The sequence below is a fragment of the Rutilus rutilus genome, assembly GCF_951802725.1.
Source record: "Rutilus rutilus genome assembly, chromosome: 13".
NCBI lineage: Eukaryota > Metazoa > Chordata > Actinopteri > Cypriniformes > Leuciscidae > Rutilus > Rutilus rutilus.
In genome coordinates this window covers 24,890,789-24,915,459 of record NC_140218.1, presented here as the reverse complement: position 1 = coordinate 24,915,459, position 24,671 = coordinate 24,890,789, and the positions used below count along the sequence as shown (strand labels likewise).

General features: G+C 36.4%; 1 protein-coding gene across 3 annotated transcripts in view; it reads left to right on the top strand.

The window, feature by feature from the left end:
- The first annotated feature begins 3,177 nt into the window (after nt 1-3,177).
- The window catches only part of slco4a1 (solute carrier organic anion transporter family, member 4A1), a 28,733-nt gene continuing 7,239 nt past the window's right edge, over nt 3,178-24,671 (top strand). Inside the window, exons 1-9 of one of the 3 annotated variants that reach the window (XM_084427692.1) lie at nt 13,394-13,455; nt 13,569-13,597; nt 17,937-18,501; nt 20,319-20,691; nt 22,039-22,129; nt 22,646-22,767; nt 22,859-22,970; nt 24,018-24,172; nt 24,284-24,536. In XM_084427692.1, coding sequence (XP_084283818.1) covers nt 18,094-18,501; nt 20,319-20,691; nt 22,039-22,129; nt 22,646-22,767; nt 22,859-22,970; nt 24,018-24,172; nt 24,284-24,536 — 1,514 coding nt within the window. In that variant the 5' untranslated portion in view covers nt 13,394-13,455; nt 13,569-13,597; nt 17,937-18,093. Of the gene's footprint in view, nt 3,368-13,393; nt 13,456-13,568; nt 13,598-17,936; nt 18,502-20,318; nt 20,692-22,038; nt 22,130-22,645; nt 22,768-22,858; nt 22,971-24,017; nt 24,173-24,283; nt 24,537-24,671 lie in introns of those variants that run through there. The other 2 variants (XM_084427691.1, XM_084427693.1) reach the window with 2 other exon arrangements.

Genomic DNA, 24,671 nt, shown 5'->3' with positions numbered 1-24,671 from the left:
TAACTATAATCTGATTACTACGTTTTTTGACGTAACTGTAACGGATTACAGTTACTGGATTTTTGTATCCTGATTACATAACGCCGTTACATGTATTCCGTTACTCCCCAACCCTGCCAATAAATTACATTTTTCAGTGTACTTGTAGATTTAATCTTGATTTAGGCTTGAATCAATGGTCTGCAGTCTTCACCTAACTGTGACGCTAGGAATAAGTTCATGAAGTGAACCACAACTTTCTACAAACAAGAAGGTGAATTATTATTGTGATTTGGCCAAAAAGCTATTGCACTGGGGCGCCTATTGTTTTTAAGTTTGCACAGTATTCAACCCTAGACCTCATTTTAATTAAACTCCAGTACAATAGGTGGCGGCATGCATAGTGTGTTGTCCACCAGTAAACCCACAGGTGAACAGGAAATTGGGCCCTATCCGCCTATTATATGCACACAGACCCGGCCCTCCCTATACCCGAACTAAGCGACTGCTAGGGAGCCCCCAAACTAGTCCAACCATAGACCCTAACCGTGACCTGTAACTCGACGTACATTCACATCACATGTTAATGCAGCGATAGAGTTACTCACGGGACACTGCACTTATTCACAATCACAAAAGTGTATTATTTGCATTTGCTTTAAAGCCCTGCCAGTTAAACATTTCATTCGCGTGCTGTTCTTACATGTTTTTTTTTTTTTTCTGACCGCGTACACACCGAGCGCATGCACACTAAAAACCTGTCAAACAGCACCCGATTACTGGACTTTATCTAAATTGCGTCTGATTGTGCAAATACTGTCAAATACACACAGGGTTTACATAGTTGGTTATGTCTAAAGTGAAAGTAATCAGTTGCATCTGTCACTTTGTTAGAAGCGGAACAGCAGCCTATAGTATACATGGATAGTTAAAGGGATAGTTCACCCAAAAATGAAAATTCTGCCATTATTTACTCACTCTCCATGTATCAATTTCTTTCTTCTGCTGAACACAAAATAGGATATTTTGAAGAATGTAACCAAACAGTTGCTGGTCCCCATTGACTTCCATATAGGAAAAAAATAATAATACTATGGAAATCAGTGGGGTCCATCAACTGTTTGGTTACACACATTCGTCAAAATATCTTCTTTTGTGTTCAGTGGGGTCCATCAACTGTTTGGTTACACACATTCGTCAAAATATCTTCTTTTGTGTTCAGCAGAAGAAATAAATTGATACATGGAGAGTAAATAATGACAGAATTGTCATGGGTGAACCCTTTAATGTTAATAGATTTATTATTGTTATCTTGTTGCAGGGCCATATGATCTGTTCATTTTATGTATTAAGTATTTCATTTAATATTGTCCGTTTTGTAATTAAATATTTTTTTATATATAAGAAGATACTGTTTATTTAAAGTTATTTAGTTAATTGTTCTGCACATTTGCTTGCATTTAAAAAATTGTTTTACCAAAAGCAATTAAGTGGTTAACTAGTTTACAGTAAATGCATTGTTTGCTGGTTTATTTAGTACACCACACTGAGTATACCACTTAGTGCTGTAAGACTTTGAATATTAAAGTGCAAATTTAGACCTGGCCACTCTTGTGGGTTTGCTACTGTTACAATTTGAAACCGTAGAAGGGTAAAAACATGCTAGCTGCCAGACATTGATGTAAGCAACACAGCTACAACTAATACAATTGATAATAGGTGTGTTTTGTAGTCTGTGAATAATCAAGCACTGACAATAGTCAGTCATATTGGTGGCACCATGGGCCCCCAAATAAAATTCTGCTTAGGCTTGGGCCGGCCCTGACTATAGCCTTTGGATAGCTATAACACGGTCATTTAAAAATGGGTACCAATACCCAAAAAACGTATAAATCTTAAACTTCCCGAAATCAGATGAGCATATGCAACATGATTCTACACAAGCATGCAAACTTTTATGGAGATATGAAAATTGGTGGCATGTCAAAAAGCTTTAAATTGCCTGTATTGTCTGTAAATGGTATTTTCCATCTCTAGGTGGTAACAGGCTTGCTAAATAAAACATAATACCTTTTTTATGCATGTGCTTAAAGGCCTTAAAGCGTGCCTGAACCCTGATAATTGATGCTTGCAGCTATATTTATTTTTAAATTTGTATATCATTAGATATTCGAGTAACTTGAAACCCAGTACTTGCGTTTAAAAGTGTAATCCGGCAATTTCTCTCCAAAAAAAGTCCTGTTGTTACAGGCACGCAATGAATTCATGGGGTTTGCAAGGCTGCGAAGGATCCAACTGTTGTATCCTTCATTGCTCGGGAAACGAAGGATGCATTTCACGGCCGCATTTGAAGGAGCCTTCGACGCGCTGCTGTGACGCAATCGGCTTTGAATGCGGCCTTCGAAGAATGCGATTCATGCTGGAAGAAACTATCAAAATCAAACATTTTAGCTCTTTTTGTCAACATACAGTATATTGTGCATATATTTTTTTATATTTTTCAGACACATACAAACCCATTATTTTAGTTGTCCTATCAGCGGGGGTGCACTATGCTCTTTGGTTTTAGTTTTGGTTTGTTTGATTATATTAATGCTAATGGTCATTGGTCCATATGCCTTTCAGCTAACAATTAGCATATCCTGTATTTGTATTTTGCACCCCTGCCTGTCAGTGGTACAATGCTGCTATTGCTAATAAAACTAAAATCCCTTACATTCTTTTTTTTTCCCCTCTGCAATGCAAACTAGATATTGATGGGAAAACTCAGACAACATTCTCCAACCAGTCAAACCTTCGCCTGCTTGCATGAAGTCACACCGGTTAACACTGAGAATAGCTCACTTCCTGAAAAAAGCAAGAGACAGAAGAATTGAAACCACTAAAGAGTAAAGATGTCTCTCTTAGACCACAAACAGGTCATGAACCTAAGAAAATAAGCAACAACATTTGAGTTCAACGCTCAAATTAAAAGGAATCAGAGGCCACCGATGTGAAACAAGTGGAAAATAATTTAAACCTTTTTAATTCAACATTTAAAAACACGAATGACATGGAAACTGCGTGCATCAGAGTCAAACCAAACCTGCTGGTTAACCAAGGATGCTCGATGCTGCAGCTTGTGCTTAAGCGCGGTAAAGACAGTTGTCAGACTTAGCAGCCGTTTGGGCGGATGACACCTATTGGTCCAGCAGCATAACGCCATGGGGGGCGGATTCTCATTGGGTGAACGCTGCTTAATCCGAAAGCTGAACATTCTATAACATCTTCAACCTAAGCGTTTTTTCGTGGATTTACGGAGAGACAAACTAATGCTCCCGAACGTGAAATGCACTGACAGATCTGTCTGAAATGGAGAAGTCGTCTAAATCCTCAGTAGCGTGACAACGTGAGTAGCTTTCATGACATTTCCATGTTGAGACAGGGATGAATGAAGAACACCATGTGAGATTAACTATAACTGGGTAACGTTATAGGATACAGTAAAGCAGCACTGGCCAGACAGTAACGTTATACCAAACCACAGCGAGCCATATGGATGATAAAACGCTCAGACATTAGTGCAGTGCAGACGACAAAGACTCATAAATGAGTCTGGATTGCGTATTTCCTCCACATGTCTTCAGGATGCCAGTGCGGAGGCACATGATCATAAACACAAACCGCAGGTCACTTCACGACACATGGGCATCCTAAAATATAGCTATTATTGTTATAGCGTTTAACAGTATCTTTTTTTGCAATCGACCAGTGGTGATTTGTGAAGTGTTATGTCACGAAACCTACAGTGAATGGCAAATTGTCTATATTAACAGCGTGATGTTTAATGATCAACAAGCTTTACTAAGGGAGCGCCACTATACAATGTATTTCTAACCGTTTGTTCCTCTGAACAGCGCAACCATGCTCAGATATTTGAGGACAAAATTTTGCGATATCCGAATCACGAACAAAACGTTCTTTTATGTCGAATCTTGGCTCGTTTAAACTGGACTACGTTGGTGACGCATAGAACCGTTAAATCGTTTTTGAAACGAACTGTTCGAAAGAATCGATTCGCCGAGATGAGCCGGAATTCCCATCACTATCCACTAAAATAACTCTGCTTTCTTGTGTTCTCGAACAACGATGCAACGTGAAAACCTCCGTGTTATGGGTTATATTTGTTCGTATGTGGTATTAAAACGACACAACGCACTAGCGCAGTACTGTGTAACATGAATGACTGGTAATTGGGATTAAATATTCAAATCCACTTATTTTCCAGTCCTGGAAATCACATGGACAATGAAAAAACTACCGGTAGTTTGGTACCAAATCGATGCTGATTTTTTTTTTTTTTTTTGTACAATAACCAATTTTTCTGCAGGAGTAGACATTTTTTAAAGGCTACATGATAATATTTTAATGTATTATATACTTATAACTATTATTAGCATTAACAATTCATTGACTTTATTTAATATTTTTATTTTCATATTATAGTTAAATAAACTAGCCTATTTAAATGGCTCATATTAATTGATTTTATAGTTAATGGTTAATAATAATAATGGCCATAAACTGTATGTCTTTTAAATATTTAATGGAGAGAGGAATATATATGGCAATCCTTCTCTTTTATTCCCAATGTAGTGAAATTGAAAATGTCCTGGAAAAGTCTTTGGAAATGATTCCTCAAGTTGTTTTAAACATGAATGAGTTTCTTTTTTCTGTGAACACAAAATAAGATTCTCATTTACAGTTCCATGCTGGTGGAATGATCTCCCCATCCTCATCCGGAATGCAGAATCACTGACAACATTCAAAAGACAACTGAAAACTCATCTCTTCTGTGAGCACTTAACCTCATTAAAAAACAAAAACAAAACAAAAATTATTTCCTTTTCCTTTAATCCTCCCATGTCTGGCTAATGCTACTCTGAGCAATGCCTGAACTTTATATTTTGAGCACTTCTTGAGTTGTTTTTGTCTCTACATCATGACTCGCTTAATTTAGTCCTCATTTGTAAGTCGCTTTGGACAAAGGCGTCTGCTAAATGACTAAATGTAAATGTAAGATATTTTGAAGAATATATTGGTAACCAAACATTTTATGTTATGACTTCCATAGTATTTTTTTCTATACTATGGAAGTCAATGGGAACCAGCAACTGAACAAAGAAACTCATACATGTTTAAAACAACGTGAGGGTGAGTAAATGATGACGGAATTTTCATTTTGGGGTAAACTATCCTCTTATTGTCAACATAGTATTTCGTAATTTTTGGGAAACCAAAATAATTACCTTCTAAGAATTAGGGCTAGGTAGTGCGAACAATTTGGCGATTCGATTCTTATTTAGGCCTAAATAGTTTTGATTTCGGATTCGATTTGATTCACAGTATCGATTAGTTTTCAATATTTTATTTAAAATGTTAATTTTGTAGACATAGAATCCATATTTCAATATGAATGCTGGTAACTGAAACCCTCCTACTTAGCTATATTACTGAAATACACATTTGCATTAACAGGGCCCACACAATTATGTTTAATTCATTTTTAATTTTACTTTGAGTAACAAACATTGTAACAGATTTAAATAATAATAAATATGCACATACAATGCACACAATGTAGGCACAAACTGTACAGTGCACATTACTGTAAAAAATGTGCAACATTGACATTTTTATTCAAAACAGCTCATAAAGCCCTTGTCTGGACATTGCGTATACATACTAACTGTATAAATAACTAACTGTTCTTTAACAATAATTGATAAATATGCACATACAGTGCACACAAGGTAATTAGCACAAACTGCACAATGCTCATTACTGTAAAAAAACACCTGAAATTCATTAACACCTTGAAACGTTTAAGAAATAAAACAAATTTGAAAACACGCGCATAGAGCCCTTGTCTGGACATTGCTAACCCTAACCCAAACATACTAACTGTTCATAAATATAACGGTCCTACAACTCATTTTTTTATTGCCAAATTTTTCAGCAAGAAGATTAGCTGGTCAACATGGTCTGACCTAAGGCAGCTCCTTTGCGCTGTGATTACATCACCAGCAGTTGAAAAAACTCTCTCCGCAGGAACACTTGTTCCAGGCACACAGAGATATCGCTTTGCTTGTTGTGCTAATAGAGGATACTCTTCTGCATGCATCTTCCACCAGATTAGTGGGTTTTCAGAGAGAAGGACTGGTTTCACTTCCCTGTACCTTGCCACATCCTCCTTTACAATTTCATTGACAGTTTTCTTTGATGCTGGGGCCGCTGCTTTGTAGACTGGTCCAAGGAGATCCATCAGTGCAGATGTTTTTGGCTTCTTTGGTGATGTGGGGGCTTCAGGAGGACCCAAGGAGTTGTCATTCTGCAGAACAGGCACAGTGACTTCACCGCAAGCACCATCAGTTCCTAGTTGCTTAAAGATAAAATCATTTAAAATGACATTTAAAATATAATGATAATAAATGATCACAAAGATAGTTAGCATAACATTATTTCCTTTCTACACTGGTACAACTTAGATTCAGTGTTTTCATTTGCTCCAGACTAACAATTTCCCTCATCAGTCTTGAAAACGTGTTGTCACGATCCTCTTCAGACAAGAAGGGAAGGGCCTTAAAACGAGGATCTAGTGCTGATGCTGTATACAATGTTTCCTTCAGGCCAGCATATCTTCAATAAATCTTCAGCATATAAATTCAAAATGACTTAAATCAGTTTTGACCATTGCGGTAATTGTTTAAAAAAAAATACTGAACTTAGTTTTGAAGTTTCAGAAATGTGACTTGTTTAATTGTACTAAGTATTTCAAAATTTTTACAGCACTCTCCTTTCTACATTCAAATGTTGATGTTGATAAATAGTTCATAGTCAGTTATATGATTACCCTTTATCACAGTCACTCCTTGTGACTAAGCCTTGAACACACTCTTCTCCTCCAGAGATCTTCCAACAGTAATGATTAAGTGAAATATGAATCGCCTGACATATTGCGAATGTGATGCAACTAAGAGATTAAATTAATTTGAAATCCCTATTGACTCTTTGTGCCCCTCCTCCTCCCACTATACTACCTCCTCTATTAATCTGTAAGCCAGTTTAGACTGTATGACCACTGGTAATCAGCTTTTTACCTTTCAGCCTTTTAGTCATTATGAAAAGACACTGTCATGGAGCCATAACACGTTTCCAGGGTTCACAGAAGTGGAAGTCGTCATAGATGCATATATAGTGGTGATGAATGGAAACTTTAGATTAACACATTAGATGGAACACATACAGTATTCATTCACTATTAACTACGGGTTTTCCCTCAATAAATTCCTAATTACTGCTTATTGATATAGTAAGTAAATTAGTTGTTGTAGTGGTTATGTTTAATAGGCCAGGTCAGGTTAAGGGATGTAGAATAGGGTCATGCTGAATAAGGCATTAATATGTGTATTATAAGTACGGCTGCATGATTAATCGAAATTAAACCGAAATCACAAATTGGCTCAGTGCGATCAGATTTATTTATTTATTTTTCTTAAAAATTTTAATTCAATAAATATATGCACTTAGTGAAGAGCGGCTCTGTGATCAGTTGTAAATGCTGCTCCATCTCTGAAAGCACTGTGGTGTATGGTGTAAAAGAAAAAAATTATTGCTTATGATTATTATTGTTCAGGGCTCGAAATGTACTTTTTTGCTTGGTATATATATCTGGGCTCGACGTTAAACTTTGTCATGTGCAAGTAAATCGGTCATTCAATTGTCCGCATAAAAAAAGTTGCTTGTCTGGAAAAAATAGGATATTTGTGTTGTAAATATATTTTAATCTGAAGCAATATTCTATCAGCTTTTCTATCATATATTTGTGATATATGCAGATGTAAATATACATAAATATATGCCTATATACATATATATTAAAATATATATTTTATCCATCACATCTTCATCTGACTGGATCTCACTGCGAGTTTGAGTCGCTTATAATGTGCATTTGAACGTGCATCTTCCAAAACTTGTCATGCGAACTTGCATGAACCGTTGCATGAAAGGTTCATAAACCTTTTATCCAACAAAAGACAACATTTAATAACATGCTTTTACTCCAAGCTCATTTCATACTGTATGTTTGAAATAACCTCCTTTTCGTAAGCTGATGTGGCTTCTTGTCATAGAATTAGGTAGACAATATATTATTTTATAGTATTTATTTACAGTGATGAAGGCTATATTGATTAGCAATGCGTTTGCATTATAAATACATTTTATTATTATGAAAAGACCCAAGAAGGCTTTGCCTTAGTACACATTAGGGTTTTCCTGGAATGTGAAGGCGCCCTCCGGCTTCCAGTATGAATGAAACTGTGTGTTTAGTGCTCGGTAATGCTCACTCCACCCTATTTTGGGTAAAAAATAGGAAAAATAATCATTTTCTCCAAAGAAATGTATATGATAAATTATATGATAATGGATGAAAATGTTTTTCTCCAGTGTACGGAAGTGTACAGGAGGTTTTTTTTTTTTTCCAACAGTGCTCATATACACTTAATATACACTCAATAAGGGGCTCATATTTCATATTAAAAACATGGACATGAATTTTGCATACCTCCAGACCTTTCTAATGATTTATAGTCATAGGCTACCTGCATGTTAACAGGTAACCCAGCAGTTTTTCGTAAAATAACTTTTCTGTAAAATAAAAAATATTATTATTATATTGTTATATTCTTAAATACTCAAAAAAAAAACTAATAATGAAAGTGTTATTACAGTAGTAATATTTCTTATTTTGTTTAATATGTTTATTTAGCAATACTACTACTAATAATATATATAATCACAATAATTATTAGTAGTCATATTAGTTTATAAGTTCAAATTATTATTATAAAAAATATAAGCAAATTGTGCATCCATACAAACAAGCACATCAAACCTGGTGTTGTATTTCTTTTACTAAACACACACACACACACACACACACACACACACACACACACACACACCAGGAAAAAAAATAGGTGAGATTGATTAACAGTGGTCAGAAGAGAGAAAGATGTCAAAGTGTGTCACTCCCTCGCCTCGGCCATTGTATTTAATACACAGTAGCGTTAACTAGATTTTGGTCAGTTAGTTAGCATAGTGTTATAAATTAACATTAAAGTTTTTTTTAAATGAAACTATGAAAAAATGCTAGATTTACAATATTAATAACTGAAAAGTCTGTGAAAAAATACTTTATTTTGCAACTTCTTTTTTTTTTCAGATGTTTCATTGATATCACAGTGGTATTAAATATGATAAGCTGATAAGATGATGTCAGGAAGTGTGGTCTTGTGTCTATAGAAAAGGTCTGTTGCTGCTTGTGAGGGACTGGTAATGATGACTGTGCGTTTATAAGATCTGAATGATGGAAATAAGTTGTGGTGTCTGGTGATATGCTGACACTTCAGCTTACTAAATTGGAAACCCAATTCTCCTTTTGAAGAAACTCCTTCTCCTTTTGTAATTCTCTGTACTGACATGTCATCTGATACTAATTTCTCAACTGTAGCTCACTGTCATTGGCTATAATATAGAGTAATATTAAATAATTCTAGAATATTCTAATATAGAATATTCAGGATTTTTTATTCAGTAATAACAACAAACCAAACTTTCCAGTTAAATCAGAACCAGCAGATCTATCAGTTTCTGCATAAGCAACTGATATAGTCTTCTGTTGCCACAATGAAATCTGTTATTGAATGAAAATTTAAACTGTAAAATTATTCTGAAACATAACACATCATGAAACTATGTAAAAATGACAGTCTTGGCCAACAAATATTGTAATTTATAAATTGTATAAATCAGGAATATTAATAAAAACTAATATCATTAAAAAAAAATTGTTACATGAAATTAAATAAACGATAACTGAAATAAAATAAAATAAAATATAAAAAACATAATTTTCTTTTATTTCAGTTGCCAAGGCAGCATTAGATAACATTGCTCATTGTCATTTAGTCTAACATAATGTCCTAAAATAACTAAAACTTTTTCAAAAATCAATAAAGATTATATACTGTAGACAAATAAATAAATAAAAACACAACAAAATTACTAAACCTTTAAGTAAAATTCAAATGAAAAATAAGAACGAAAAAAATAATTAAACTATAACAGTATCTCAATGATACTAAATTTACACTAAATAAATTTAGTGTTTGAACTGGTTGTTTGAAACCTACTTCCAAAACATTGATAGAGAAAACCGATACAACTGTGTGTGTGTATATATATATATATATATATATATATATATATATATATATATAATTTCTAATAGGAAACCAAAAAACAAGTAAATATTTCTGTATTGAAAATTAAATAAATAAAAAATTTAATTTTCCAGAGCAGACTTTTACAGTATGTTACAGTCCGGGTCAAAGGCTGGAATTGAATGTGGTCACATGGCAATCTAAGCAAATGTTGTTACTGTATATTTATGACAGTCTGTTAACCCACATTGCCCAGTGCCAGAGGCGAAACCTGGAGTGCTGAGAAGCTGATTGGCTGCTACTGTAGGTCATTCATTCCACTTGGTTACACCTACAGGTTTACAGCTAAATGATGAGAAAAGCCCCTGGAGATATGGGACATTTAGTCTGCTGCACACATGATACCAAGAGAACTACATATATACTACAATATACAGTACATATACATGTAGTAAATGAAAATCATCTATCTATCCATCCAACCAAACAGGTTCAGGTCAGGTGATGTGTACTGTATAGTGTAAAGGACTTGGCATAGTTTTGTAGCTAATAATTTAAAATGGTTTCCTGGTTTGCATGTATGATTTTATCTTTGCAATTGTGGTCAATGTATGAAATCGATGGTACCCGTATCTATGCAGGATGTAGTGAGATTAGCAGTTACTGCTGGGTCAGAGACTTCCCTTGTCTGGCCCCATCACATCACTTCATCCCACAAGGCCACGCAGCAAAGCCCTGGTGAGACAGGGCTCAGCGAAAGCTAGAAAGATCATGGAAAAAGGTAGAGAAAAAAAAAGGGGGGCATAGTGACTTGGTGGCTGATTTCTAGAAAACCACATTTTGGTTAAGGTGTTGGGCTGGCTAACTCACAAAACTTTCACTTGTTTTTCTAGCATCTGATTCTGTAGGCTGTTTAACTGACATCTCCTTACTGATATTGAGTTTTGTATTGAGCCTCAGTATGGGCTGGTTTTTATAGCTCTCCAGCCAGTGATAGTGCAGGATAACAGCAACTCTGATAGGCTGATCAGCTTTGCCATAATTTCAGAGAGATGAACCTGTTGTATGGAGCTTTATTTGCTGGAGAAAACATGCTTGCAATTTCAGTTATCAGGTTTGTGATTGTCACATTCTTGATTCACTGTTTTCAAAAAAGTTTTATCAGAATGATTATCATAAGTTTAAATCACAATTTTCTTGCACTATACTGTACACTGTCTACTATAGGGTTCATGGTTTGCTGCTGTTAATCTAAAGCAACCTTGATGAATCTGATGATTTGTACTTACATGCACATAAAGCGCTGCAATAAAGCGCATGACTTCGCTTCTCCGCATGTTATATTTGAGAATATAATAAACCGTCTTTATTAAATCTAACAGGTAACACTCAGGAGATCACTGGGGGAAATAAACACAACCAAGTATAACAGATGCAAACACAAAGAACAGAATGAACTGAAGGTGTATACAAGGGCGTAATCAAGTGAAAACAGAACAGGTGTGGTACTAAATTAACATCCATTGAGACTATCTAGGAACACAGGCAAATGACAACAGGGAAAACCAAACCAAAACACAATGAAACTAAGCATAACCCTTACACCCAGCAGCTGAATGAGCTATTACACAACTTATAAAAATAGACGTTTGTGTGAATGCTTATTCACCAGATACCGCTTCCTTCCTAGAAATCCTTAGTGAAAGTGGCGTTCTCTTGATCTTGCTTTGTTTCCTTGTTTTTTTTTTTCTCTGTAATTCATATCTCACCGTATGACCATCCAGCACGTTCAAAGAAAAGGGAAGGAACCTGCATTCCACAACAAACACATGTTCCCACCCTGAGACTCTCACTGATGTTATCCTTCCCTCCGTTTGATCACACGTTTAAAATTAGAAATGAAAGAGTTCATAGAACACAATAACAAATAATTACGCTTTTTTATTAATCTCATTGTAACAAAGCATGAACTACAGACCTCTCTTCACTCACACAGCCTCAGCTGCACCACCAATACTCTTAATGCTAAAGTCACACCACAACTTTTCAACCATGTGTTCATTATTCATAGATGCATGCAAATGAGTCAGAGTCAGATATGAAAACCAGGGATTGCAATGACATGGTCATTCATTTTGCTTATGTTAAACTTTAATATTTCTAAACTAACTGAGAGCTTAACCAAGAAACTGTGATGACACCCGTCTGCCCCATTCTAATGTTTGGCTTCACTGCATGATTTAGGCTACGTCTACATTAATCTGGATACATTTGAAAACTGTGTTTTCATCTTAAAACGCTCCCTGTCCACACTTGCGTCTTAAAGCATATTCCAGAAGTTGCTCATCCACATTGAAACGTCTGAAAATGCTTGAATCACCTTACTGCGCATGTGTAAAACATACTAAAGATGATAGTATGATCATGGTATTTGCAAGATGATACAGAGAGAGATGACATAATAAAGTTCATAACAATGCCGTAGATATCTATGGGAGAGCATTTTCAAAAAGATCAGTCTTCGTTGACCAAAACGCCATCTCAATGTGGACAGAAGGCCAAAACGAAGAGAAAAACATGCGTTTTCAAATGAAAACGTATTAGTGTGGACAAAGCCTTATATGAAGAGCTTGTACAGTTAACAAACTCTGATTTCATCTCATTGCATCAATAATTGTAATACCTCTCTATATGTGTAGAGAGTGTTATTGGAAAAAAACCCCCCTGAATATGTCAAGGCTGTTAGCTTTCCCATTCACCTATATTCTCGGCTGGCACAGGACTCATGGACGCTCAGTTCCACATCCTGGTTGTGTGTTTTTTTTTTTTTAGCCAATCACCTGAAACATAAGACAAATTATTATATTTGTGGTAGGGTACAGTGTTAGCAGAGCAAGTACAAATTTGTCCGGGCCTACTGGTCCTGATCTTTGGCCATGCTGGACAAACACATTCATGCAGTGTGAGTGAAGTGTAATGAGTTAAGAAGAGACATCTGTGATGCATGAGGTGCTGATCATCATTCCAGGTAGATACAGTGCACAGGACTGTGTCAGTGCTGCTTGAGTCATAGATATGAAGGAGTGAGAGGCTGGAGTAACGCCCATTTGGGACTGTCTTGCTTGTTCCTTGTTCTCTTCTCTTTTCTTCTTTCGTGCACAATCAAACCCTCAGACCCTTTTAGATCAGCGTGATCTGAGGCACAGAGGTAGGCAAAGTGACTTTTTTTGTTATTATTTCAGTGTGACAATTGTAATGCAGTTCTGGGCTGTAATATGTGATACATTTGTAAACAAATCTCATGTTTTTTTTAACATTCAGGTCATGAGTTTTATTTCCAGGGAATGCAGGTACTGATAAAACTTTATTGCTCTGGAACGTACTTTAGATAAAAGTGTCCGCCAAGTTTGCATTTCTCTCTCTCTTTGTACTCGGATGCAATTCTATTGACTAGAGTGATCTTTGTTCTATCATTTTACAATGTCATTGCTTGAACACAAAGCTGCAGGAAATGATGTTATTATATAAAATCTGAATCTGAGTAGACTGGCCAGATTCATTTGCACTTACAGGAACTTTTTATTCAATGCATTGTTCACATTATCTAGGCAAAACTAAAATGTTACTATATTACAATATAACATTTTATTTATACCTGTTGTATTATAATATTACAATAAAATACAATGTCTAAAATGGAATGTTGCGTACATATACTATAACCAACACACAGGCAGGTCTAGATCTAAATTTGACTAGAATGTGGAATGAAATACATTGTAAAATAATATATACTTACATAGTAGTGTGTGTTTGCGTGAATTTAAAGTATTTTAAGAAACAGGCTGAGATTATTAACTTAAATTGAGCTTAGGGTTAAAGACAAAGAAGACTGAAAATCTCTTAATGGTTTTACGCAGGTAAAACTTGCCTAAAATAGCACACATTACGTTTGTACGCCTGCGCTTTTTAATGGCACCGTTGCATTCTCAGCGTCGTTTCTTTTGTTAACACTTGAGCAAAGGATAAGGATAATGATACTGAGTTGGTGTAATTAGATCTTTTTTTCCTTCTAATTCTTTAATTTTAACTTTTAAGTCTGTCTCTTAAAGACAATAAGGGCAAATTTGAGCTTGTGGTGTTCTTCCACATATTTTATCACATGTAAAGTGTTTGTATCATATATATGCATGATTCTCAGATTTGAAAAATGCTATCTTTTGCAAGCGAATGACTGTTGTCCAGCCTTTTTTCCCTCTCATTTGCACAAAGCTGAGCATTTCTTGACTCTTTAGAACCACTTAGGTTAGGTGTCCATAATTCCACAATCCCTTCTGTGAATGTGCAGCTCTGCTGTATTAAAGAATAAACTGAAAATGCCCAATCATATGAATATTTGGTACGGCTCTTTTGGTTTGGCATGCATGTCTACCCAATGAATGCAGCACACGTGTACCACTGCATGCGTAGATTGTAATTTTAACGTAATTTCCCCCCATGGGATAATACAGTTTATAGATTTTCTTTAATGTTGCGAATGCATCTGAAAAATAATGAAGGATGCAGAGTTAGCTGCTGTGAGAAAATTGCAGCTAAGCGGAACAAATGGATTTATGAGCATACAGGTTAATGCATTTGAGACATGTTTTCTTCAGCGCATAACTTGCGTCTTTCAGTTGCATCCTTATCTGTAAACAAACAAAACAAAAACATTGTGTCCACAAATACCTCGTTTACAGATAGACACAAAAAAGATTGATATTCAACATAATACAATGTCAAAAATCGCTATTTTCCAGAGAAACAAAATTAGATCGGTTAACCTCAAAACTGTTTTGACTAAATCCCACAAATATTAATATTCAGCTGAAATGACACAATAAAAAATAGTGTAGCCTTTCATCAAAAGCGCTGAGGTGAGATTTTGTGCCATCTATGGTCAGGAGAAAACAGTTAAGGTGTGTGTGGGGGGTGGGAGGGGTCATCTTGTTACTTATGTTACCCTAATGCGGTTACAAGGTGTGTTTAGTTTTAACTACGTTATTAAATAACTCCACTAACAGTAGCTGCTGTTCAGTTTGCATACTGCTGCTCTCCTTCTACTCTCTTCTGAACTCTTTCTTCTCTTCATTATAGCTCCAGGTAAAGGGTTGCCAGATATCACAAAAAAAAGGCTAAACAAACCGCTTAATATCACTGTTTTGCTCTATGTATTTTGGGACTCTTAGTTTGAAGTTCTTTCTGTTCTGTTTTGCCTAGTTTCTCTTTTCCTGTTTAGTTCCTGTTTTCTTGGTTGTCATAGTTATTCCAGAGAATGTCTAATATGGCGAGAAGTTTCACTCTCACTACACTTCCGGCTTCTGAACTGGTTGCAGTTCCACTCTGATTCCATATGAGGGCGCTCACAGGACGAGTGCAGAATGAATGGAGGTCAATGGCGGTATACCCCTCAAAATCCACTTTTCTCAGGATATAATTTTTTGTCTAGTAATTTGAATGTTGTATTCGAAAGGAGATGCAAAGAAATTACACATTGCTGGGTGTTAGATTTTTTAGTCACTTATTTGCTTTAAAAGTCTTTCAAAATGTCAATGACATCAGAATGCTGACGTCATTAGCAGAATGCTAGCGTGTTATGGGCAACAACAACTCAACCTGTAAGAAATCAAAACGACATAAGTACTCGTTCATTCAACTTTCGACCTAAAACCCATGTTGAACTTGCAAAATCTACAATCAGATCTGAGATTTCTCAACGGCAATCGGGTGAAAGAGACAAATTTAGCCGTCTAGCCCCATTGACTCCCATTCATTTTGCACTCATGGCGAGCGCCCCCAGTGGAACTCTGGTGGTACTACAACCAAAATTCGGTACAATAGGGCTTAATAGGGAGTGGGCAGGCTCTCCGTAGACGGGCTCTGGTTATTCATTGTTTAATTCAGGGTTCACCAATCTCGGTCCTGGAGGGCCGCTGTCCTGCAGAGTTTAGCTCCAACCAGCTCCAACACACCTGTTTGAAAGTTTCTAGTATGCCTAATGAGACCTTGATTAGCTGGTTCAGGTGTGTTTAATTGGAGTTGGAGCTAAACTCTGCAGGACAGATTGGTGAACCCTGGTTTAATTGATCAGAGTCTCACCTGTCCCTTATTGCTACTGTGTATTTAAACCCTCAGTTGTCTTCTGTTCTTTGTCTTGTGTTAACATTTCGTGTTGGTATGTATCTTTGTTTGGCTCCTAGTGTTAATTAAATCTTATTTTATTGTTTATCTGTGTCAAGCCTCATTGTTGTGGATAATCAAGGCAAGTCAGTGTGACACTTAAAAATGCAATATAATAAACAGACATGGCAAAACTGTACCGGGGAACAAATCTAAACAATATAGCTAGTATTACCAATTTCCTGAAAACATAAAAGGCAGGAAATGTAATTATTATGAATAAAATAGTTCAATATAAAATATTCAGATATTATAGGTTGATTGAGAAATAATAATTCAACAACTTTAAAGTTGAATTGCACCTATGAGTTGTATTTGATATCAATCAATTTGGGGCACAGGTTTTCTTATATATAAGGAGGGGGCTTCAAGGAGAATAAATTAAATAAAGTTCAAGAACAAGTTTAGAATCAAATAGAAATTTTTCAAAACAGAAATTCGATATTTTATCGAATTGTGACGCTAAGAAACTATTTTTAATCAATTCGTGCCCCCAAAAACGTTTTTTTTTTTTTTTTTTTTTTTTTTTTTTAATGGTGGACCCAAGAATAGATTTTTATTGAATCGTGATCACAAGAATAGATTTTAATCGAATTGTGACCCCAAGAAACGATTTTCCTGAGGTAAACGTAACGTTATGTGACACAGCTATTGTTGACAAGCTGTTTTAAGGATGTAGCTCAGCTGAAACACTGATTGAGTGATTACATGAGACATGATAGGCTACATTTCTTTGTAAGTTGTACTGTATCTTTCAGCATACTTTATGATGTTCATTCAGGTTTGTTTCGTGAACTGGTAGTAAAGAGGAAGAGATGATCGGTTTATGTGCCGCTTGAACTGAGGCGTTCTGTCACGCCACATTATAGAGACACAAAACGGCTTTTTTATTTATTTCATCATACAATTGACAGAATTTGAGACTTTGTTTCATATCAAAAGTAACATGCTCTAGTGTCATCTTTGATCCGCAAAGTTTTTTCACTGCGTGAGAATATGGATGTGGTGCATATGTGGTGTTAGAAAAGTGTCAGTTGCATGGGTCTCACGCTGAAGGCTTTACTTTACTTCTCTAGTTTGCATAGTTCTACTCAGCTCAGATCTGAATTAGGAATATTTTAAAATACTCCTAACGGTCCTGTGGGCTACTGTAGGTCATTGCACTCTGAAGTAGGTGAAGGAAAGGTTCTGCCAAAAAACAGGAGTGCAGTGTGAGTCTGGCATGCTTGGTGTTTGTCCCCAAAAGAGTGTTTTGTGGAACAAGGATGGCATGCAGAACTAATCCCAGCTCATTAGAGTTTTTTGGGGTCCGTTTGGACATCACAGTTCACTTCACTGAATAAAGAGAAAAGTCTTTAATTTTATCACTTTCGATTTGTTTTTGGAGCTTAACAAGTTGATGATTTACTGAGAATTTACTGAAGTTGGCTACAAACTTATTGAGTGTCTCTTTCTCCCTCTTCTTTGCAGAATTAAGTTTTCCAAGATCTGTATGACTTCACTTTAAACTCTAAGAAACTCTGTAAAGGGATTATTGTCCACATAGAACAGAAACAGTGTTTCCTGTGGAAAAGTTTTGTTTTCTTATTCTTCACAAAGTCTGTCACAGCGCCCCCTTTTTGGGGCCATGCCCCACCTGTTAAACAATGACACTTCCTTCAGCTCCAAGCAAGAGCTTTTGGTCCTACATGACAGTCCACTGGGACCCGGTCCAGACAATCCCAGCCCCGTGGAGTCCCAGGACTCTGTGCCTGGCAGCCCATCTGGAGATGCACTCACTGTGTTCCACAATACAGGCAAACTGGGGCTTGAGCTCACAGAGCCACCCATTGGGCTGAAGTTTGTCCCAACGGACTCGGAGAATCTGTGTGGATGGGGAGCACTGAGCCCACGGTGTATCCAGACCTTCAACACCCCACGCTGGTTTCTCTTCTTCCTCTGTGTGGCCTCGTTCCTCCAGGGCATGATCATCAACGGCTTCATCAACACCGTCATCACCTCCATCGAGAGACGCTTTGATCTGCGCAGCTACCAGGTCAATTTGTTTGTAAATATAAATGTCAAGTTAGTGTGGCATAAAATATTGGTACCATATTGCTTATATGCATTATATATTTTATAATGCATATAAGTTTATCTGCATGAGATTTTTAAATGTATTGGTATCGACTGATGTTGAATATTTATCAACTATGAAATGTTACTGTTCTCTTGGCCATTCACTGTTTTAAAGGATGTTCAGTCAGCATTTTAAAAATCTTAATTTAAAAATTAAAACTCTTTAAAAAAAATCGAAGAAAAACATTGCTTAACCCAGTGGTTCTCAAAGTGTGGGGCGCGCCCCACTGGTGGGGAATAGAGACGTGACAGGTGGGGCGCGCCAAATGGGAGGAAATTTTCCTTTTATGCCTTTATATCTTTATCCAGACATCCCAACTGTCCCGGAAGTTCCAGGAGTCTCCCACATATTGATAGCGGCTCATTGACTCCCGCAAATGAGATCCAATCTCCCGGAATCGTGCACTAGAGAGTGACTGCGCGCACGTGTGTGTGTGTGTGTTTGTGTGACTATAAAGGCATATTAATATTAGCTATGTGTAGCTATATCTATGTTTCGCGCCGATGGGTAGCAGGCTAGTGTGGGCAATAAATAAATTGTGCAATGCAAAACAGGCTCATTGCAGCCACTAATGCAGGGATAAATAGACCTGTCTTGCCAAATGGATTTATCTTTTCTTTTTTAACAGATTGCAAAGTGGCACTTTTATTGCTTTTCTATTTTTGAACTTGATACAGATTTTGACACAGCTGCACTTTTATTTTCTCTATTTTTTAATTTCATGCAAATTATGACACAGCTGCACTTTTTTATTTTCTCTATTTTTTAATTTCATGTAAATTATGACACAGCTGCACTGTGTATTTTTTTTACTTTCTGTTATTTGATGTAGTTTGTATTTAGATATAACTTGTTACTATACTGATACTACTTGTTAATTCAATAAATTTGAAAATTTTATTTCTTTAGCATGTTGAGGCAGGTGGGGCTTGGAAATTCCCACTTGTCCAAAGTGGGGAATTACCGAAAAAGTTTGAGAACCACTGGCTTAACCTTTGGTCAAATCCCAATTTCATACTTCTACTAATTGTGCTAATGATGATAAAGTGAACTATCGTTCAAAAGTTTGGGGTTGGTAAGAAGTCTTTCGCATTTATTTGATCAAAAATATACAGTAAAAACAGTAATATTGTGAAACATTATTACAATTTAAAATAACTGGCAACTGGTTTCTATTTTAATCTATTTTAAAATGGAATGTATTCCTGTAATGCAAGCTGAATTGTCAGCATCATTACTCCAGTCTTCAGGGTCACATGATCCTTCAGAAATCATTCTAATATGCTGATTTGGTGCTCAAGAAATATTTCTTATTATCATCATATTTGAAAACAGTTGTGGTGCTTAATATTTTTGTGGAAACAGTGTAACATTTTCTTCAGAATTATTTGATGAATAGAACGTTCAAAAGTTAAATTTTTTATCAATTTGGTACCTTCTTGCTTTATTTTTTCCCCTTTTTTTAAATGTACACTACAAACCCCAAACTTTTGAACAGTAATGTATGTATTCTTAAAATGTCATACTTAATCATAGAAGTATTGCAAACCAATCATCTTGTATGTCGCAATGTTTTGTTGGTAATAATAGTCCAAAAAGTATGCATGGCCCAAAAGACACGTTGTAGAATAGATTGTATTCAAATTGTGATTCAGCCTTGGTATCCATTGCTAGTTTGAAAGTGTACATCGCAGCATTATTAACACAATGTGTTATTTGTTTTGCCATTACAGGCGGGACTCATCGCGAGCTCCTACGACATTGCTGCTTGTGTGTGCCTGACATTCGTGAGCTACTTTGGTGGTACGGGTCATAAACCTCGATGGCTGGGCTGGGGTGTGCTCATCATGGCACTGGGGTCTCTGGTCTTTGCCCTGCCCCATTTCACCACACCACCCTATGAGGTGAAAGTACCACAGCGCATGGGATTGTGCTCGGCCAATCACACAGAGGCATGTGTCGGCGAGGAAGGTGGGCTGTCAGCGTACCGCTACGTCTTTATGCTGGGCCAGTTTCTTCATGGGGTCGGGGCAACCCCTTTGTACACCCTCGGGGTCACCTACCTAGATGAGAATGTCAAGTCAAACTACGCACCTGTATACATAGGTGAGTGTGATGACGCCATGAAAAACATAAAGCATATACTGTATACAGACTGATATTAGTTATTTTATTCTGTTTGCCCATTTCCCCTATTTTGAAAATTAGATTACATTTTTCTGTCATCTAAAATTAACTTATAACAAAATATTAAAACACTAATTTAATAACACTGTTAAATGTAATCTTTAGCAATTCTCCAAAGGAATATACATTTTTCCTACGGTACATTGCGTACATTTTTCTCATTTATTTAGAAAGAATAGTGCAGCATTTTATTACTGTATGGCCCTATATATTATTGTTATATGATTCAAATGAAATTTGGGGAAATTTGGATTAATAAATAAAAAGTAGGTCTGTACAATTAATCAAAAAAAGAACCCTATAAGGAAATTATGACATATATTACTATCGTTTTGTAAAATATACTTAAAGTAATTAAAAAAATAAAATATTTATTAAAATATTTAAGAAAAGTCACACAATCCACAGAATTTACAAAATTACAGAATACCTCTGCTGTGCAGCACCTCATGTGAAATGTTTAGTTGTACTTGTTACTAAACATTTTTATGATAAATTAGGAAAAATTAAAATAGTGTTTGGGACAAACACTGTAAAACAGATTTCATAGGGAACCATTTTTTAAAAGTTTAATACAATTATTAATTCAGTTGATTAGACATGCTTTTTGATTATTAAAATTAAATAAAAGTATTAAAGAGGAATCCAGAGATTCAGAAAAATTACAATGGAAATCAGAATTTGGAAAGAAATAACACAGAATTTACTCACATGTAATAAAGATTTCTCAGGGTTCTAATATTGGTGCATGCCCATTAATTTATTGGACATGATTTCATCAGAGGGTGTGTGTAAATGTGTAGCTAAATGTATTCAAGCACTCAGAATCCATATTCTTTAAAAAAAGAAAAACAACACCAAAAAATCAATTGTCTTATAGTTTACATGGAATAACACTCAAAAATTCATATTTGCCCTCACTGAACCCTGTCATTTTGTCTAACTCAGGCTTTGACACTCCTACTCACTTTTTTTTTGTGTCGTTATCAGTGAGCCCCACTAGTTTCCACCTCAGACATAAATAAAACCTCATTCCATTGTTTTTCTCCCCACCGTCCTCTTATCAAAGGCCATTGCATTGAGGACAATCGCTACCCTGCTTGCCCCCCACTCCAGACACACTTTCAAACTGCATCTTACTGTGCCTTTTGATTGAAAACAAACATGAATCAGTGTGAAGTCTGTGAACTCAGACCAGCTTTTATATGACTCAAGGGGCAATGGAGAGAGCCACAGAGACTTGATGTGCTGCTTTTGTTTTCTCAGGGATCTTCTACACAGCCGCCATTGTAGGACCTGCGGCCGGATACTTGCTGGGTGGATTCTTTCTCAACATTTACACAGAGATCGACCAAACGTAAGTGGCTAAGTAGTAGTTCACCCAGAAAAGAAATTCATAATTTACTCATCCTCATGACTTTCTAGTAGGAAAAAAACCCCCAGTGATTTTATATTTATCTTAAATTCGATGTAGAGAGCACCTATATTATGTTTTTGGCCAAAGGCCAAAAGGCTGTTAATTTTCATGCCATGGCTGATAACTGTTCAGTATTAAAACTGTATACTATTTTGTCTAAATAAATTTAAAATAAAAAACTAAAAACTAAAATCAATCATTGTAAATGCTACAAATCAATTTAGGCATCACACATTTATAATGTACATGTGTAGTGTATGAAAATTGGATTTTCATTAAAAAAAAAAGAAAGAAAAGATTTTAAGATGCAAGATTATATAGCTAGGATTGATTTGGACCTTATGACTTCCATGATGCAGAATACAAACTGAAATCTTGCATGAAAAAACTAACATTTTTCTATAGTTTTATTAGCAGTAAAACTTTTCAATGCTAAAATCTCTCTCTTTCCCTCAGGACAGAGCTGACTCCTGAAAACCCACTGTGGGTGGGAGCTTGGTGGATTGGTTTCCTGGCAGGAGGAGCAGCAGCTCTGGTTATCGCTCTGCCTATACTGGGTTACCCACGCCAGCTACCAGGTGCTACCCATAAGCGCAGAAGTCAAGTGACTGCAGTACAGTGCAGTACAGTATTAGTGTGAATAACTGTCTCACTTTCTTTATCTTGCAGGCTCTCAGCGATATGTGGCCATGCGTGTCTCAGAGGCCCACCAGCTGAAGGATGGCAGTCAGATCACTGCATCTGATCCTCAGTTTGGAAAAACAGTAAAGGACATGCCCAGGTATGAACACATGACAGGAGAGAGGAAGTGAGCTAAAAAGTGGTTTCCCTGCTGGTTTTTCAATCGTATTGAAAGCCATACCAGATTTTACCACCTTTTAACATAAGTGTACTGCCATGTTTATATTTAGAAACTTGGTTGATGGGAAGGAGCTGAGGCTGTAGTTTTCTAGTTTGCCGAGTTCAGCGAATTCAGATGGGCGATGGGTCCCTAGATAATTTTCTTGAGATTGAGGATTAACACTTTTTCAAATTAGCACTTTTCACTGTCACTTTACTCTTAAAGAGCCAACAAACTGCCACATACAAGTTATTGGGTTGTCGTTTTTCACTTGGTGTGCTAGTTTTTATTTGGCCACAAGTTTCCACTAGATATCACTAAAACCTCCTTCAGTTGTTATCCTGTCCTCCTTTCAGTTTTCAAAGGCCATTGAAAGACAATTGCTGCATTTCACCTATGAGTCTTTCGAAAGAAATAAAAGACAAAAGCACAAATTAATGCTATCAATTGATGCTGTTGTCTGTTATCCATAAATGGTCATCCACAGAATTTAAATAATGTGTATTTGCTACACTATCTTTTTGTACGCTGTTCTACGCTGTTCTTATCCCATGTTTGGAGCATTGTGTGGGCATTCAGGGGAATGCTCTTAAATAGTTTGTCTTATTTAAAAATGACAAATTTTTAGTACTGGTGAATTCTCTTTGGGTGCAGCTCCTCTCACTTGTGGTGTCCCTCAAGGCTCCGTTCTTGGTCCGATTGTATTCTCCTTGTGTGAGCTTCCTTTAGGGTCTATATTTTAAGAAACACAGTATCTCTTTGCAATGTTTCAATGACACTCAAACCTATCTGTCCCTGGGATCCAACAAGGATTTGAATATTCTTTTGGCTCGTCTTGCTGATGTCCACTTGTGTCATGTTTCTATCCCATTCCCCGTTGCTATACCTATAAAATCCATCTATAAAAAGTAGAGAGCATTGTAACACCATGTGACAACTGAATGAGTAGAGGAGTCATTTTTCTCTCTCCCTCTTTTTTTTCTATAGGTCAATGCTGCTTCTTTTGAAAAACCCTACCTTCATCTTTTTGTGTCTTGCTGGTGCCACAGAGGCCACTCTCATAGCTGGGATGTCCACGTTTGGCCCCAAATTTCTGGAGTCTCAGTTTAGTCTGAGTGCTTCAGAGGCAGCAACCTGGTTTGGTAAAAATCACAATTAAACGCAATGCCAAACCCTCTTGCTCAAATTACTCTTAGAATATAACAAACAACTACATACATTGAGTTGTTTTTAACTCCATCTTCTCATTCCAGGGTATATGGTGGTACCAGCTGGTGGAGGTGGCACCTTCCTGGGCGGCTTCATTGTAAAGAAGCTGAACCTTCGTTGCCGTGGGATCATCCGTTTCTGCATGCTGTGTGCACTGGTCAGCCTAACGGCTATCTTCATATTTTTGATACACTGTCCTAATGTGCCCATGGCAGGAGTAACTACCCCATACTACAGCAACTTCACACACAACAACTACAGCGCCCTCTACCTGCAGACAGAAATCCACAAAAGCAGGTACTGAACACTTTGAACTCATTACAGATCTGCAAACAATATAAACTGCAATAAAAAACTTAATATTTGTATTTATTACAGCATGAGACCAAAACCATACCTCATCAGTTTGAGACTGTTTAAAAATAAATGCAT